This window comes from Artemia franciscana, chromosome 14 (assembly GCF_032884065.1).
Source record: "Artemia franciscana chromosome 14, ASM3288406v1, whole genome shotgun sequence".
NCBI lineage: Eukaryota > Metazoa > Arthropoda > Branchiopoda > Anostraca > Artemiidae > Artemia > Artemia franciscana.
The window spans coordinates 29,656,760-29,676,394 of record NC_088876.1 but is presented as its reverse complement, the minus strand read 5'-3'; the positions used below and the strand labels follow the sequence as shown (position 1 = coordinate 29,676,394).

Here is a 19,635-nt window from a genome sequence, read left to right as displayed (position 1 = left end):
CTTCACAGGGGAAATTTTACGCTGGGGGAAATAGCCAGAATTCATGTATGAATTTCTTTTTATTAGTCTTACTTTCCCTTTGCCGACTAAATTTTACGTTTGGAGATATTAAGGGGAATTGTCTGGGGGGAATTCTCCCGAATTTGAGTTGCCTAAAGAATCTCTCCGTAGGAGGGAGAATTTTTCACGGGAGAATTTCGTCGTTTGAGAGTTTTCCACGGGATAATTTCGCCAGAGGGATTTTTCTGCAGAAGCAACTTTATACTAGGGGTTGCAGTATTTGTAAGAAGACTTTTCCATGGCGGAAGGATTTCCAGAATGATTAAAATAAATCTTTTCAAATGAAAGTCTCTCCCAAACAAAAGAGCGCTAAGAATTTTTTTTTTTACCTGGAACCGTCCGCAAGAAGTCTTTCCGGGGGAATTCTCAGCTAAAATGGAATTGTCTGCGAGGAATTTTCCTGCTGACGGCTGGTATTTTACTTGGAAGTGACTTTTTATGGATGGATTGTCCGTAAGGAGAAGGAATTTTTCATGAGGGGGGGATTTCCCGGGGTATTATTTAAAAACAATCAGAAATTAAATCTAATTTTTTTTTCAACTGAAAGTAAGGAGAAACATCAAAACTTAAACGAACAGACATTGTTAATTGCATGAGGGGATAGTCCCCTTTTAATACCTCACTTTTTGCGCTTAAGTCTTACATTTTGCTCCGATTCTTTAAGAAAAACTCTTGAAACACAAGGGCCGTTTAATAGGAATAATAAGCTTTTTTCAGAAGTTCAGAAAAACTTAAGCGTAAAGAGTGAGACACTGAGAAGGGAGCAGTCCCCCCTCATATAATTAATAAATTTTTTTTCGTTTTAAGTTTTGATGTTGCTCCCTACTTTCAGTTGAAAAAGAAACTTATTTTTTAAATTAATATAGGAATTAAATCACAATATAGGAATTAGTATATTCAAATTGGGTTACCTCGTTTCTGCAATCAAATTCCCAGGAAAATGTTAGGAACATTTTTAATCTCTTTTGAAAATAGGTATGGAAAAAATATCCATCCAAATAAAATATAAGAATTACATCACTGCTTACATTTAATTCCTACACCAGACATAAATTCCATAAAATCAATCTAAAAAAACTGCTAAGAAGCTAATAAATGTGTCGTTGCAAAAGATATGTCTCCATCTATAAGTGTAATAAAAAATAACTCAATCTATAGCTTAGATTAAATATTTGCCATTGAAATGTATCCATCACAGGAGGCCTTACGCATCATACCGAGTATATGATTGTAGTACCTAAAGGCGCATTTAACCAAGAAATAACAAATGACAAGTATTTCATGGAAGTATTTTTATCACCAGAAGCTAAGATAACGCTGTTCTGTTGTAGGAATGGTCATAGTATTCAAGGGAACCCCAGGGGTACTTGGCCATAGTATTCAAAGGGATCAAGAGAGTACTTGGCCATAGTATTCATTGATTCTCCAGGGGTATTTGGCCGTGGTATTCATTGACCTCATGCTACTCAAATGTGGCAGAACTGTGCCAAGCTTGGTATAACTGTGCCAATAGTGGCAGAACTGTACCAAGAGTTGCGGAACTTTGCCAGGTGTTGTGGAACTGTGTGACATACGTGCCATTCCGAAATCTACTTCAAGAGTCAAAAAGTGGACAATCTCTTGGCCGTCTTGAGATTTGTGTAAGGTTCATTAAGAGCTAAATCTTGAAAATACCTAAGAATCAGAGTAGAAATTTAATTTATCACCTATAAAGGCTTTGTCAACCGTTGAACATTATATGCCTTCTTTGTTCTCTTAGATACTAGCTCATTTTTGTTAAAAACACTAATTTATACCAAAATTCTTATATATACTGATTTCCTTCTACCGCTACTATTGACAGCTCTATTCTACAGCCAAATTGCCGGAGGACTACAAAGTAGCCCTAAGGCCAATAGCATCACTTTTTATTCGTCTCATAGAGTTCCCACTTTATCGAAATTTTGTTTTATAACCTTTAATCTCTTCAAGAATATTGTTGATCTTGTTTTTTTTTGGCCCAAGCTAGGCTTTTAAACATAAAATTTTACTAGTTTTTCATCTGAAAAAAACCTTACTATTGGTCTGCGCAAAAGGATTGAATCACGTTTTTTACAAAGTTTAATAGATCCTTGGAAGACTTGTAATACTTAACAACCGTCATTACGTTGGCTCCCAACAGGGGAACAAATTGGGGGGAGGGAGAATTTTCACCCCACACCAAACTCCATTCCCCCTTCTCTGGATTTAGAATTTATTCTAATTGAAAAAAATTGATACTAAAAACACAATTTTTATATCTTCATTTTAAACAAATACAGAAAAATCTCTGCCCTCTCAGTATTTTGTCAATTCACCCCCCCCCCCTCGGCTTCAAATCTCTTAATCAGGATTCTAAAATTATAATCAAACCAATCCAAACTTCTTTTTTTTTAATGCGTGACAGACCCTGACTATTCTTTTTTTTACTTTTTCACTATATGTAAGTGAGGTTAAATTTCATCTGTTTTATTTGGGCAATTGCTATTTTAAGGAACCTATTCCATCTAACAATACTTAACAACCGCCATTACTTTGGCTTCCAACAGGGGAACAAATTGGGGGGAGGAAGAATTTTCACCCCACACCAAACTCCATTCCCCCTTCTCTGGATTTAGAATTTATTTTAATTGAAAAAAAAAATGATACTAAAAACACAATTTTTATATCTTCATTTTAAACAAATACAGAAATTTCTCTGCCCTCTCAGTATTTTCTCAATTCACCCCCCCCCCCTCGGCTTCAAATCTCTTAATCAGGATTCTAAAATTATAAACAAACCAATCCAAACTTCTTTTTTATTAACGCGTGACAGACCCTGACTATTCTTTTTTTTTACTTTTTCACTACATGTAAGTGAGCTTAAATTTCTTCTGTTTTATTTGGGCAATTGCTATTTTAAGGAACCTATTTTATCTAACAATACTTAACAACCGTCATTACTTTGGCTTCCAACAGGGGAACAAATTGTGGGGAGGAAGAATTTTCACCCCACACCAAACTCCATTCCCCCTTCTCTAGATTTAGAATTTATTTTAATTGAAAAAAATTGATACTAAAAACACAATTTTTATATCTTCATTTTTAAACAAATACAGAAAAATCTCTGTACTCTCAGTATTTTCTCAATTCACCCCCCCCCCCTCGGCTTCAAATCTCTTAATCAGGAATCTAAAATTATAATCAAACCAATCCAAACTTCTTTTTTATTAATGCGTGACAGACCCTGACTATTCTTTTTTTTACTTTTTCACTACATGTAAGTGAGCTTAAATTTCTTCTGTTTTATTTGGGCAATTGCTATTTAACGAACCTATTCAATCACTTCCAAGCAGATCAAATTTATCAGTATAGTTTTTGGTCAGATAAATTCATTGACATTTGTTTTGTTATTAGGAAATAATTATCATTTCTTATTGCCATAAATGCGGGACTTTACCTTGACCCGTATCACTATATCGTTTCTTTCTTTTTGTCAATTCAGTCTCTAGTCAACATGATTTTGTGGAAGTCAACTTTAACGACATTGCAAGTGATTAATCAAGGTGATTTGGTCAGTATTTTTCCTTGAAGTGGGTGCTTCCTACTGACTGAGGAAGGTTGAGGAAGGAAAATCCCCCTCATATATGCCAAAGTTTCTGTTCATTTTAATGTTTCTCCTTACTTTTGGCTGAAAAAAAAACTTGTTTTTTATATCAAATTTTTGACTGTTTTTCAAAATCATGCCAGGAAATCGCCTTCTCACTTTCCGTGTAAAATTTCTTTTGGAAATTTTCATATCTCCTTTGGAGCCCCTCCCCCTAAAAAATGCGTGTGTTTCTTAGAAACGAATACTGTATGTGAACGACTGGCAAAGTCCCCTACCCAGAGACTATGGGGGTTATGTTATCCTTCAAAGGCTATAGTTATTGGACCTTTCAACTATGCTTAAGCAAATGACTATTTCTTAATTTTGACTTGATATCTTTGGAGGAAAGAGGGGCGTGGAAGGGAGGCCCCCCAATCTTTTTGGATACTTAAAAAGGGCACAATAACATTTGATTTCCTTTCAAATGAGTCCTCTCTCGATCTGCTAGGGTAATTGCTCCGATACGGTCACCCCTGGAGGGAAAAATGAACTAGTAAACACGCATCCACGACCTTTCCTCTGGCAAAAATGCAAAATACCACATTTTGTACAAGGAAGCTTGAAAATTCTACAGCACGGTTTTCTGATGTGTTGATTTTGATGGTGTGATTTTCATTAAGATATCTTTCGTTTTGTGGGTGTTTCCCTCCGTTAAAACAACAAAAGCAAATAGGCAAAATTTTCTCAGGCTTGTAGCTTTCCATAGGTAATATTAAACTGTGTGAATTTTATATAAATAGGATCGGCATAAAAGCCAATTCTTTCGAAGTATTTATTGTTATCGAAATAATGTTGTTTTTAACATTTGCCTACACTTGGGTTGAGCCGTTCATTGCTTACAGCGTTACTTCTATTACCATAAGCTGTCTGTTTACAACTACAAGGAGGGTTGTTTTCTGATATATATCTGTCTTAATTTTTAAAGTGATCTCTTTACATTTGTTTCTTGGATATTTTCTGTTCGGTTACCAGTAATTCAATATGTACCATGGCACCGCGCACCATAAATCGCAGTCAGTGCAATAGTGCTGCCTAAGCAAAGTGTACAGTGGGCTCTATATATTATTTATTTAATTTCATTTCTTTAGGGAGTTGTGTTAGAAATTTGGGAGGAGGCTCAAGCGATTGGAAATTAAAAGGCATATTGGCCTTTTTAAGAGTCAAAAGTGATTCAAGGGCCAAAGCCCCTCGATCCCCATGCCCCTTATTCCTCCAGAGACATTCGATAAAATTTTGAGATATCCATTTTGTTCACCATAGACGAAAATTCCAGTAAATATACCTGTTTGGCTGACAGTCACCCTCCTTCCTCCCCCCGAATAGAAGTCAAGTAAATAACAGTCCAAACTTGAAACGAACATAAATTACTATCAATGAATAACATGGGATACCAAAAGAGCAGAAATTACAGTAAATAGTTAGTTTGAAATTGAAACAAGCAGAAATGACCACTAACAAGACTAGCACTAACGCCCATAGTCCTTCTAAAGATCAGAGCGTCATTGGGAATTTACTGAAAGCAAAACAAGTTTTAAGTGTTTTTCATAATGTAAATAAATCCGAAATTGCTGAGGCTATTCACTGGTTTCTTTCTATTAGGGGTAGGCTTATTCGTAGTCTCAACAGAAAGATTGTTTTTCGAAGATATAGGTAAAACACTATATAACTGTATAAACACTATTTAACTATATAAACACTATATAACCAATTTACAACTCCCTCTTAATTTTACTTCTCTATTTTTTCCTGTAGCATTTTCAATTAAAAACTATAGGCGGTTACGAATAGACACTTCACGCTCTATTTAATCAAGGCCAATAAAAAGGCTCGCCTTTTTCAGAAGAGCGTTCGACCATGACATAACGTCCCAAGAGAAACCCCTCGTGAACTTGATCAATACTGGTCGCGAGCCTTGTATAGTTTATCAAAATCTCACAAGACACTAAGATTCAACAATTTCGTTTTGACCTGGGACTTCGTGACATGATTTTATGCCAGCCAAGTTTACAACCTGGAAAGCCCAGTTTACGAGCAAAGCTGTAGCAATTGCAAAAATGTTCGTATAATTTTTTGTTGATCATGGACTCATTATGCCTCCTTTATTCTCGACATATCATATTAACTAGGCAGAACATCAGTAGCAGATACATGAGAGCAACGGTAGGAAAAACCATCCCCTCCCTGTCTTGACATGAACAAGAATTTTGAGGTCTGACATCGCCGGCTGGACCAATGCCTGGATAAAATTATGATTTTTTGAAAGATCTGAAGACTTGTGGCTTGTATAAATTATTTACAGGATTGTCCAAATTGGATGTCAAACTGATTTCTTTCCCGAATCTAAGCGCATTTGTTGAAATGTCTATTGTAATAGAAATGCCATAGGGTCACTTGCAAATATAGTTTGATTTGGAAAATATTAAATTCTTTATGGTATCAACCATTGATGGTTTTAAATCATAGCCGGCAGTAAGGCCGGAGAACTTTTTTTGTTTGAAGGCATTCCTAGCGGACGGAATCGGGTACTTGCGCAACGCAGACCATTGATCAGCATTTCGAAAAAGTTGAGTTAAAAAAAAAAAAAAACTTAATGGCAATTGCTGGCATTGTGTCTGACTTGTTTACACCATTCATTGAAATTTGTAGCCCACGTCAAGCACAACCATCGAAAATACAAGTATGTTCTGTGACAACAATATTGGAAGTTATATAGGAAAGTTAGAAACTGGAGGATCTTGCCTCCAGAATTTGTGGGCTTTATCCCTTAACTACAGATTCTCCTTTTCAGATTCTCCTTGGAATAAACTTCAAATAAGAAGAAGGGTATATTTTGCACATGTTGTTGTTTTTTTTTCTGTTTGACGTCTGCCAAATTGAAGGTTCCAATAAATTGTGCAGGTTGATGAAAAAGCCCATAGTAATTTTTGCCAAGTTTTACTGGGAAAGAGGGTGATTTATTGTCACATATTACCACAATTCATTGGACGCTTTCAAATATTTCCCCCTAAAATACAATAACTCCAATACCAGCATTTGATTTGTGTGCCTTGCAGCGAAAAAACGTAAGAAATAGGAAAATAGAGCCAATTGCACCCAATTGATTAAAGCCAATTTCAGTATTAATTACTTTATGGATTCGAGAAAAAATTGCTCTTTATACAGAAAACTAGTATTTTAAACGAGGAGGGAAATTACTCCTTACAACAAATAAGGAGAGAAATTATTTTCAACTGGGAAGAAATAAAAAAATTCCACATTTCTGTAAATAGGATCTTGAAGCCTCTACAGTAGAGTTCTTTGATATTGTAAATCTAATGCACGACTTCTGTTAGAACAACTTGCCTCTCGGAAGGTGTTTCCCTTTTTTTTCAAAAATCAGCCAGATTTTCTCAGGATCGTTGCTTTGACGAGTAACATTGAACCATGTGAACTTTACATATTTGGAATCAGAATATAAACCAATTCTTTTAATTTATTAGTTGTTACTGAAATTCCTTTTTTATAGAGTTTCCATTACTAGGTCCGAACCGCTCCTTACTTAAAGTTCATTGCCACGAACTGTTTGATAGAAATGATGAAGAATTATCAAAAAAAAGGGGCTACAAACGCTGCTTAAGCAAATAACGTGGGATGAATGAATTAAATATTATGCCAAAGTGACTCTGCCAAGCTCTATAGTGTGATTTTTTGATGAAACGGTCAGAGCTAAACAGTCACATGAATCAGAATTAAATATTACCCTTTGCTACAGCTACAGTTTAAGCATTTGAAAATGCTATGATTGATTTTCCTTGATTTCTTAGGTTAAACCTTCCTTTCAATCGTGCTCTAAATATTTCCATGTTAAACTTTGCTTCAGTCCACAGTGGCGGAAACTAGATAAGAATAATACAAGAAATAGGTGTACTTCCTGTGATTCTGCAAAGCCAATTTATATTTTTACCATAATAATAAAAGCACATCAAAACGGCTTGTTTCAGCCGTGATGCATCAAAGGCTGGATTACTTAATGTAGCAGAGCTTCCCAAAATCATGGAAGCTCTTGGAGATCATTAGCACTTGGACAAAATCCAAAATTACAGCAAAGACAAATCCCTATTGACTGCTGTGAGTAACCTGACCATGCGTCTGCAGTAATCCATGTCAAGGACCGTCGTAATAAGCTATTAAATAAAAAAAACAAGTTTTTTCAACTGAAAGTAAGGAGTGACATCAAAACTTAAAACGCACAGAAATTACTTCGTATATGAAAGAGGCTGCTTCCTCATCAACGCCTCGCTCTTTACGCTAAAGTTTGACTCTTTCTCTCAATTCTTCTTTCTAAAACAGTAAAAAACTTTAGCGTAAAGAGCGGGGCGTTGATGAGGAAGCAGCCTCTTTCATAGACGAAGTAATTTCTGTGCGTTTTAAGTTTTGATGTCACTCCTTGCTTTCAGTTGAAAAAACTTGTTTTTTTTTATTTAATTTCTGAACGTTTTTGAATCAATGCATGTTTTGATTTTGGCTCTCCGCAGAGGAATAATCAAAACGAAATTTGCATATTTTTTTTTGGCTCAATGGCTTTCTCATAATTTTGATCGAATGATTTTGAGAAAAAAAGAGCGGGGGACGAAGCCTAGTTGCCCCCCGATTTTTTGGTTAATTAAAAAGGCAACTAGAACTTTTAATTTTTTACGAATCTTTTTATTGGTAAAAGATTTACGTAACTTATAAATTAGCTTACGTAAAGAACTTTTGTATTCTCATGTTTTTATTACATATATGAGGGGATTCGCCCCATCGTCAGTACCTCGCTCTTTACACTAAAGCTTAAATTTTATCCCAATTCATTAAGAATGACCCCCTGAACCACAAAAGCCGTAGAATAAGTAGTTGAAATTACCGAAAATACTTTAGCGTAAAGAGCGAGGTATTAGAAGGAGGTGAGCCCCTCATATGGGTAATAATTTCTGTTTGTTTTAAGTTTTATTGCTGTTCCTTACTTCCAGCTGAAAAAGCTTTTTCACTTTTATTTTTTAATTGTTTTTTTTTTAAATAATGTTAGTAAATCCTGCTCTCCCTTCATGGAAATTTTCTTCTCCCATTACAAATTCTCGAAGGAAAGTTCCCCCAGCATATCCCCCTCTTCTCAACCCCTCCCCCAAACCAAAAAAATCCTCCTGAAAACGCCTGTATACTTCCCAATAACCATTACTATATGTAAGCACAGGTCAAAGTTTGTAACTTGTTGCCCCTCCCACGTGGACTGTGGGGGAGTAAGTCGTCCCCAAAGACATAGTTATAAGGTTTTTCGACTACGCTGAATAAAATGGCTATCTCAGAATTTTGATCCGTTGACTTTGGGAAAATAATTAGCGTGGGAGGGGGCCTAGGTGCCCTCCAATTTTTTGGTCACTTAAAAAGGGCACTAGAACTTTTCATTTCCGTTAGAATGAGCCCTCTTGCAACATTCTAGGACAACTGGGTCGATACGATCACCCCTGGGAAAAAAAAAACAAAAAAACAAATAAACACGCATCCGTGATCTGCCTTCTGGCAAAAAATGCAAAATTTCACTTTTTTGTAGATAGGAGCTCGAAACTTCTACAGTAGGGTTCTCTGATACGCTGAATCTGATGGTGTGATTTTCGTTAAGATTCTATGACTTTTAGGGGGCGTTTCCCCATATTTTCTAAAATAACGCAAATTTTCTCAGGCTCGTAACTTTTGATGGGTAAGACTAAACTTGATGAAACTTATATATTTAAAACCAGCATTAAAATGCGATTCTTTTGATGTAGCTATTGGTATCAAAATTCCATTTTTTAGAGTTTTGGTTACTATTGAGCCGGGTCGCTCCTTACTACAGTTCGTTACCACGAACTGTTTGACAAGTCAAACATTAAGAGAGTGAAAGAGAGATTAAAGTAGCATTTGGTAAATTAAATAAAGTAGTAACTGAACAAGTTTTAGGAACAACAGTTCCAAGGGTAGCGAAAAAGCCAACAAATTAGATAAAAGTTCCGTTGAGTTTACTTGAGGAATATTATATATAGGAATATTATATATAGGAATATAGGAATATTATATAATTGAGGAATATACCATCTTTTTCATTTTGATAACCATTTTTCTGTATAAACAGTCTGAATGCACTATCTTCTTCTCAACAATTTGCATGGGAACACACAAGTAAAAGTTCGGTGATCTGATACACAACTTGTTAGTACTGCACTAATTGACTTCTCCTCCTGATAGGTTCCTAAATCTGTCCTTGCTGGAGAAGTGGTAATGTCGAAATTCGATGTATCTGTTAAAAATAAAGCAATAGAGGCACAGTTAGGGTATCTGAAACACCAGGGGAAACTTTACAGAAGCAGAACTTTGATTTTTTTCAAATATTTAAGTACTTTTGCAGATCTCAGTAGATACTGTAGCAACTTCTTTTTCAAACATGACAGATATTTCATACCTTGCTTAAAGACTGAGCCGTGTTGTCACAGCCTAGTTCAGTTGCTAAAAATTTACTGGTTTTCCATAAGCTTATCGTGATGGGTACATCGGAATCGCGTGTGCGTGAAGGTGGGGTATGAATCTTGTGTGGTTTTAGACCCGTGTCACGTATCTTTAATGAAGAGTATAGCCTTTGTCACTACTTTGTATTCTCTCTACTGTGTTGCATATCTTCATGGCCCTTCTCGTCATTGTGCTATCTGTTGAACGAAGTTTTTCCATTTAAATACGATTGAAATCGCAGCTAAGAAACAAACAGACGGAAAAAAGACTAATCGGATTTACCATTTTTGATGCTTACCCTGAAAATTGTCTTAAGTTTAGAAAGTGTTATTGTTATATTGCTAATTTTAAAGATTGGGGGTGATGATTTCTTAATATTTATCAAGTGACGATGGAGACTATTTGCATGCTATAGATACTATTTTGGTGTACCTCAGACCAAAAATTATAGATAGAAGCACTTGAGGGTGATATTAGACATGAGACTAGTATATTCACCCTCACAAATAGCCACTCCCTCCCAAAATCATAGATTCGCCATTGGCTTATAAAAATGATTCCATTTGTACCCAGAAAGTCTTTCCGACTCCCCGCATTAACCAGGCTTTATATTCCTTCTCTTGGATTTCATATACGACCAATTAACATTTTAAGAGGACCGTTAAAAGCACTGATATCACGTAATCTTCCTACAATTTTTGCCACTATCATTTAACATAGCACCTTTAAAAATTTATACTGAAAACTAAGTAAAAAATAATATAACTTACATTTGCTAAAAGATTTACTAAATCGATAAGTACCTTGCCGTCTTTGGTTTTTGAGGCGGCTAATTTAGCGTGGATTAAGTACCACTCTGCAGGTGTTAAACATTTGGAACAGTCCGCTGTTCTGTAGTACATATAATTTTACTGATTAATAAGTGTCATAAACTCTCTGCTAATATTTTTATATTCGTCTTGTGTCATATGATTGTCTTTATTGGTTCTTCTTTTTTCTCCTTTCTCAGAATTTTCCTTACTTATTAATAATTTAGCAAAGAACTATTTACTTTAGGCTTAATACATAAATAAAAACGAATAGATATCTAAATGAATAAATAATATCAACCAGTGGACAGAAAAGAAGTGAGAAGGACAGGAGCCGATATTTCGGCAAGTACCTCCACCAGGTCAGCAATCAGCGTTAAAAAAATAAAATAAGAAAAGAATAAAAAAAAAACCTTTCGCAGGAAACTGAACAGAGCAGAAGAAATACTGAATCAAACAAACTTAACCAAAGCCATAATAAATGAAATCTATCCACCAATTAAATTGGGCAATAATTCTCTACCTAACGATGGTCCTAGCTGGCATACTGACCCGATTATTAGGTCATTGTAAATTAGGCTCATATGAAAATCTCCGGTATCTCTTTTTAAAGCAAGAGCTCTTTTGATGTGTTTCTTTAAATTTATTTGCCAGTTGAACAATTTCAATTGGCAATTAAGAGATTCAAATAATATTAGTAGACTCAAATAGCATTTTTTCTCAGTTTAAATCAACATCATCTTACCGCAATATTAATAAAAATCGGATCAGTAGGCAAGCTAAGTCAATCGTTAGGCATATAATTCTTACCCAATCTGATTGGTGAATGGTCTTTCATCTTTTCTGGTCTGTTTTTTTTTGTATTTATTTTTTAGTGTTTCTTTTCTTCTGTTGGAGTTTACTTCAAAAAGGTTTGTTTTCCTTTTTATTTTGGAGCACTGAAGACAGCTTGGAGGTGGTCCTTGCCGAAACATCTACTTTCATCTACTTTCGTCCTTTTGCTTCTTTCCTGTCTACTAGTCGATACTGACCTTGTTTTTTGGTTATTATTTTTGTTCAGTTATATTTCTCTGTTTATCAAGCTATTAACAACAATATTTATTTTTAAACAAATACCTATCATTTTCGTCTAAATATAAGAATAGCTTCCTCTCAGGTACTCTCCTACAGCAGATTCTTAGTGTAAAGCTAAGTTTTCTGCACTTTGCTTGCACCGGAATCCTAAAAGTATTTTATTTTGTATGGTTAGAGAATCAAATAGGGTATTTGACTCATTCAACAGCTCCATTCACAAGAGTTTGCATATTAGGTGTACCGTTGATTACAAGTTACTATTAATAACAGTAAAAATAAATCAGAATCGATTTACAATTTTTGATGTTCATCTCTAAAATATACATCTTTTAGCAAATTAAATTTTTGATTACGATATCAAAACATCTTTTTGCATTTACTGAAGGAAGTTTTGAAATAATAGGCTCAGTGTCATTTTGAGAAACAAGTTCAACTATGAAAATGTTAAAAATTGTTTCAAAATAAAAATTATTGTGTTTACTCTTCAGTTTTTGGATGGAAGAAGAGGGGTCACTCTGATTCAGCCCCTGAAAAGAACTGTTTAATACTAGACTTTAATGATAACTGGCTTACTGATATTTTAACAAGATCTTTAGTCTATTTTTCCTTGCAGCTCAACAGTCTTGCAATCATGGACTTGGCCGAATTGTCTATGAAAAGGTACCGAACTATCAACTTCAAGGATTTGATGATGACATTGTAAGTGATGTTATTCATAATCTATTTATTTCCTATTTGTCCATCTAACTACTTTTACTACTGTTTATGGTTTCCCGTTTTCATAACGTAATCTAAATCTAAAGACTGTGCGACAGCAATTGGGTATCTAAAATATTTGGGTATCAAATTGGACTATTGCTTGATTGATACTTATTACCTGATCAGTTTGATTTTCACGGTCCTGAAAGGAAAAACAATCTCATTCTTGATCTATCAGTCTCATCACACACGTTAGTTAGGCATACGCTCATTTTTTACATAGAGTAAAAAATAAGGTAAAGAAAACTGCATTGGACCTTACTGTCCCTACTAGTGGTGCTGATCTCTATTCCGTGGATTTCAACAAGGAAGTGCAATGGAAGGCTGGGGCCAGCCATCCTGTGCATTGGTTCACCCTTCCTGTTTACCTTCCCTAGAGTTCTCCAAGCGTCCATTTAGAGATATGTTGACTCCTGCTGAGATGACAGAGCCTCGCCACTGACCTCAGTTCAAAACCAAATACCCAGCGGCACCAGGACTCGAACCCCTAATGCACATTTATTTGTGTGCATAAATCAATTAAAATATTAGCATAGTTTTTACAGTCGTCATAGCCTAGCTGAGTGCTTAGTGGACACATAAGCAAAAATCTAAGGACAAGGGTATTACTTACCTTTTTTTTTAAGGCAAAATTCTGTTTAAGTAACTTTTTTCATTATGAAATTGAACATTAAACACACCTCAAATAGCAAGGCATTCGTATTTTGGGAGCTGATCTTCTCTGAAAAGTTCAAAGAGGGCTAGTTCAAAGGAAATTTTAAGGTCTAGTCTCCTTATCCAGTAGCAAAAGAAATCAACCCATAGTCAAAATCGCAGTCCCTAGTAGTTGCAGCAGCAGTCATAAATAGTCACCGTCACAGTCTCAAGTATTTGCAGTCTCAGTCACCAGTAGTTGCATCCTCAGTTGTGAGTATATGGAAAATTTAGTAGCTATTGCCGTCAAAGTCGAATGTATTTTCAATCGCAGTTCAAGTAGTCAGAGTCGCAGTCTCAAGAAGTCAGAGTACTGGCTGGTTGCAATCGCAAGTATTTGCAGTCACAGGTTGTCAAAAACACAAGCAGTCATAGTCGTAAACAGTTGCAGTAGCAATATTATCAGTAGTATCTTAGGTAGTAGTTGTAGTAGCAGTGATAGTAGTAGTATTTTTAGTAGTTCTAAAAGGTTCAATTTAGTACCCTCAGTTGTTCCTGAGATATAACTGATACACCCTTTTAACAACTTGCAAGCAAATAAAGCATTTTGGTTTTATTCGACATACCAGTATCTTCTGGAAATTTCACCCCAATGTCCTTAGGCGTTACAGATACATTGCAGGTACGCCTTTTTAACATCCATGTTTAATTAAATACCCCCCCTATACGCACAAAGTGCCTTTCAGCTTATTTACATCTCTCTTAACCTGCCCTGAATCTTCAACTTAGTATCGTAAGCCGTTTTCGCAATATCGCTGATACATCCTTTTGACAACTTGGATGCGCATCGTGTGTTTTGATTTATTTCAACAACCCTCTAAACATTCCCCGTAATTTTAACCTCAATATCCTCAGCTTTGGTTGTGACAGTTGTGGTAGCAGCAGGAATATTAGTTGTTGTAGTAGTAGTAGTAGTAGTAGTAGTAGTAGTAGTAGTAGTAGCATGCAAATATTGCCCCTTGATAGTCATGTGTTCATTCTCTAAAGGGTTCTTAATGCATTACTGATACATCCTTTTGCCAACCTGTGTGTACATAGTGTACTTATATTTAGTTCAAATTTCTCCTCAACATTCACGAAATTTTCACCCTGATACTTTTGCCCTAAGTAGTAGTTGCACTAGAAATAGCAGTTGTACTAGTAGTAGCACTAGTTGTAGTAGTAGTAGTTTTAGAGTTTGGCTGCTATTAGGACGAACAACTTCGAACTGTTTAGTATATAAAAAAAAATATAAAATTCAATATTTCCATTTAACCGTTGAGTAAAACGAAGTCCCTAGGGATATTCGAGCCCCCCTGGAAGTTTTCTGATAATATCAAGGACGACGTAAGATCCTTATCCCCACCTCCCCACCTTCTGTGCCGGTAAGCCTATGAGTGTAGTCTTTTGTGCTATAAGAAAAAAAAAAACCATTTTCCTGCAATAAGAAGGAAACTATTACGACGCAGCATCTATATTTAGGCCTGACCCAAATGAAGGGAGATTAGGTGTACTTTATATTCCTCCCTCATACCTACTTCTATATTTATCTGAAAGCTCAAAGAAAGTTGGAAAATTTAGGTGCTAAATTCACCTTCTGAGACCTATGGTATATACCCCCAATAAACAATGGCCCATTGTATAATAATTTACGCACAATCTCTGGGGAAAAATTGTAATTATTTGCAACAAAATGGTATAAAGTGCCATTTACTTATTTTTTTTGTGTTTGTTGCAGGAAGTAGGGCAGAAGGGAATTAATTTCCGTTAATTAAGTCATCTCCCGGTTTTATAGGGCTATTGGTTCGATACGATCGACCCTTTGAAAAAAAACAAAAACAACAACAACCAAATAAACAAGCGTCCTTGGTGTTCTCAAAAAACAGGAAACATTTACACATTTTTATAGATGGCAACTTGAAACCTCTACAATAGGGTTCTCTTATGCACTGAATTTATCGTATAATTTTCACTTACCCTCTAGAAAACGAAATATATACGAAAATATATATTCAAAGTTATGAATAATTGATAAAAATCTTAGAAGATTCACTAAAACTCACATATTTTTTTTTATTGAGACATGGAGGCTATTATTTAAAAAAAAAAACACACAGACTCACTAAACATAATGTGCTAGAATCCAGAATATTAAATACATTATTTGTCTTCAAACGAACATTTTCTCTTCTTTGAAACAGTAACTATGTTTTGGCATCAGTTGATTTTTCTTTTCATTTAACATTGATTTTTTGAGGTTAAAAACATCCTCAATGCTAGCTTACTTGTCGATCAAATATGCTATGACTACCAAGGATAGCTGATTGACGGGGATTAATAATGGATGTTCAAAACAGGTGACCAAAAACGCCACCATTTCAACTCATAAAATTTCCACTATTTCCTATTTTGGGTTTTGGAGACTACTATTTGAAAACTATCCCTGGCACGATTAATAAAGAAGTATTTCTTTCACGTCCATTAAAAATTTTAAAACTAGTACGTTCAAATTAGAAGATTTTTTGCTATTTATTTATTTTAAAAACTTTTTCCATGCAACAGGTTTTTCAAAGAAAAGTAAAGGGCTCCAAAAGGCCAAAAATGATGAGAAATGGAGTCAAATAATCTACCAAGCGTAAAATTACCACAAATCACTATCAATAAATAAATGAAACTCACAACGAACAAAAATTACAATAAATAGCCAATCCAAATCCAAGACGAACACAAATTAATATGAGTAGCGTTGATAAGCCCGATCTGCACTTTACTGAAAACAAAATACGTTTTAAAAGTTTTCACTTTCTTTTACTTTCGTTAACAAAAAATTATCAAAACTTTAAGGAGTAAATATCAGTATATTAAACTGACAATACACGGTCATTTAATTGTTTTTTTTCTTGTCCTCCAAGGGCTACTTGCCCTCCAATCTCTTTTTACTCTCAAAAAGAGCACCAGAACTTTTAATTTTGAATCGATTTAGCTCCTTATAAGATTCAATTATATTTATGGCTATTATAGAGTGGTGTTTCCTATGATATTGCTTAAATGCTCTTTTAAAAACCTGCATGCGTGCAGTTTTTATTAAATGACGCCTCTCATCCCTATCATCAAGCCCTAGAGGCTTTAACTTAATGTAATTAGCCATTGCTATGATATTGCTTATATGTCCTTTTGATAACCTGTATGTTCATAATCTTCTTCAAATTTTCATAAAAATTCTCTTAGAGTTACAAGTAGTTGCAATAGAAGTAGTAACAATAGTAGTATTATTGTAAATGTAGCAGTAACAGCAGAATTAGTTGTAATGTGCACATATTGCCTTTTGGTGAGATGGTCTCCCCCTTTAAGCATTCTTTGGAAGTTCCAACTTAATACCCAAATCAATTCCTGAGATACGCTTTTTTCACAATGTGTATGCGCATAGCGTCTTTTGATTTTGTTCATATTTTCCCTGAATACTGTAACGGGAGTAGTGCAATAGTAGTAGCAGCGGTAGCTGTAGCAGTATTGGTGGCATGCAAATATTGCCTTTACGATTATATTCCTTATCATTTCCTGAATTTGCCCAATTAATATACTCAGTTATTCATGTGTTAGATCCTTTTTATAATCCGCATATTCACATAAGATATTTTGAATTAGTTCAACACTCCCCTCCACATTTTCTGAAAGGTTTGCCTGAATGCCCTTTGCCTTTTTGGAAATTAAAATTCAAACAGGTATACGTTTCTTAATAACAAATACTATGTGTAAACAGTGAACGAATTGCCTAACTTTGAGACCTTGTCCTGAGAATTGTGGGAAGGTCAACATCCACAAAGACATAGTTACTGGACTTTTCAACAATACTGAACAAAATGGTTGTCATAGGATTTTGATCGGATGTGTTTTAGGGAATGATAGACTTAAGGAGGCTGATTGCCCTCCGTATACTTTTGACTCTTAAAAAGGACACTAAAATATCTGACTTCCAATTAAATGAGCTTCATCTGATCCAAAGTTTATACAATACCCGTTCCATAAAAACTTTATAAGCCACGGAAAATAACTTACACCCCTTTCCCATGGGCTTTGGGGGATTGGGTCCATCCTAAAGACATTGTTATATGATTTTCGGACTATCGGTAACAAAATGGCTAAATCACAATTTCAATTGAATGCGTTTCGGGGAAATAATATGTCAGAGAGGAGGGGGCTAGGCATTCTACATCATGTTTGACTCCTAAAAGGGAACTAGAACTATACTTATGATCGATCACTTTGAATCTTTAAAAGGACACTAGAACACTTGATCCCTAGTCTAATGAGCTCACTTTCGAAGTTTTGATCACCTTTTCTATATAAACCCAATATGCTCTTTGGCCATAACTTACAACACTTACGCTGACTTAAAAGAGACACTAGAACTTCTGATTACCAATCCATTGAGCCCCCTCCGAAGGTCATACAACCATCCTTCTACAAAAACCTCATATGACCCGGGGGCATAACTTACGACCCTTGCCCTAAGGGTTGGGGGGTGGGGGATTCGTCCTCAAACATATAATTTCTAGACCATTTAACTACGCTGAAAAAAATACCTATCTCAAAATTTTGATTGGATATGTTTGAGGAAATGGTAGGCGTGGGAGGGGATTACGTTGCCCTCCAATCACTTCTGCCTATTAAAAAGGGCACTATCCCCTTCAATTCCCAATTGAATGAGCCCTATTCGAAGTTTCTACTAAAAAACATGGCCATCGCAAAATTCCTATCCGATGTATTGCAGGAAAATGCGAGGTGGGGGGGGAGATTCATCCATCTTCCAATCACTTTGAACCTTAAGAAGGGCACTAGAGCTTCTGATTACTAATCTAATGATCCCTCTTCGAAGTTCCTGCCAGCACCCTTTCTATAAAACTTTATATTGCCCAGGACATAACTTATAATGCTTTCCCAGAGGGCTGTGGGGGGGTTGCAATTCTTAAAGACATAATTTCTGGACCTTTCAACTACGTTGAACAAAGTGGTCGTCTCAAATTTTGACTGCATGTGTTTGGGGGAATGGCAGGCGCGGGAGGGGGATTTGTTCCCTCCAATCACTATCGAGTAATAAAAAGGGTTCTAGTCCTTTCTATTTCCATTCCAACGAGTAGTTTTCAAAGTTTCTACGACAACTCCTTCGATAGGAAGTGCCATGGTCCAAGACCAAAAAAAAATACATTGTGCCCACATTGCTCTTTACTTAGGCAGCGCTATTGCGCTACCTATGATAACGGATTCCTTTCTTCTCTTCAAAACAGTGACAAGAAGAAGATCTGATGCAAATGCAGGCTTTGTGCTGCATCCACTCCATAAAATTTAACTCTTAGAATAAAAAAAAAATCCTAAACAGTGATTTCATAGAAGATCCTCAACTCAAAAGCAACGACAAAGCTTTGTAAAAAATGTATTAGTCAGCCACAGCTAAAATAAAACTATAAAAGGTATAGAAATAAAAAAAAACAAGATTGAATCACTGAGCCTGAATGAATATTTTTTCCAAAATAAATATTAATGACTATTCCTGGGAACTTTATTTAAGAGAAGGAACCGGTGAATTTGAGTAGATATTAGTCAATTTTCATACATACCCAACTATTTTCTTGATTCAAATTCTGTTTTCACCCTAACCTGGCGAGTAGCTTTTGTTCTAGAACTCGCCCAAAGACAATCGATCGCATTTTTCAAAAAAATAGAATAGAAAGTTTTTTTTTTAGTCACATTTATTACTCAAATACGAAGTTTAAAGCAGCAAATTTTTGATATTTTCTTAAATTTAACAGGCCAGAGCTGATTTCCTTTCATTTACAGATTAAAGATAACCGAGAACCTTTTCAAGCTTTGGAAAAATGCCAAGATTTGTGTATTCGTGACAGAACAGCATCAAATAATCTAATAAGAGCCTGCAATTCCATCGACTTTCAACCAGGAAGACTATTAAATGACATGCCAATCGTGCAATATGAAGAATCCCAATGCACTTTATCGCGAGAGCAATCACGACCAGAGGGGCTTGGGGCTCTTGTGGTTCAACCAGGATATTTCCATTTTGCAGAGGTGTGCCTTACAGGTAAACTCAAGATATTTTGATGATAA

At 35.4% G+C, this 19,635-nt stretch overlaps 1 protein-coding gene across 3 annotated transcripts in view; it reads left to right on the top strand.

The window, feature by feature from the left end:
* Positions 1-19,635, top strand: part of LOC136035551 (uncharacterized) — a 128,432-nt gene that overhangs the window by 1,560 nt on the left and 107,237 nt on the right. For all 3 annotated transcript variants that reach the window (XM_065717413.1, XM_065717410.1, XM_065717411.1), the window contains exons 2-3: positions 12,698-12,783; positions 19,351-19,609. In XM_065717413.1, coding sequence (XP_065573485.1) covers positions 12,698-12,783; positions 19,351-19,609 — 345 coding nt within the window. The remainder of the gene's footprint in view (positions 1-12,697; positions 12,784-19,350; positions 19,610-19,635) is intronic.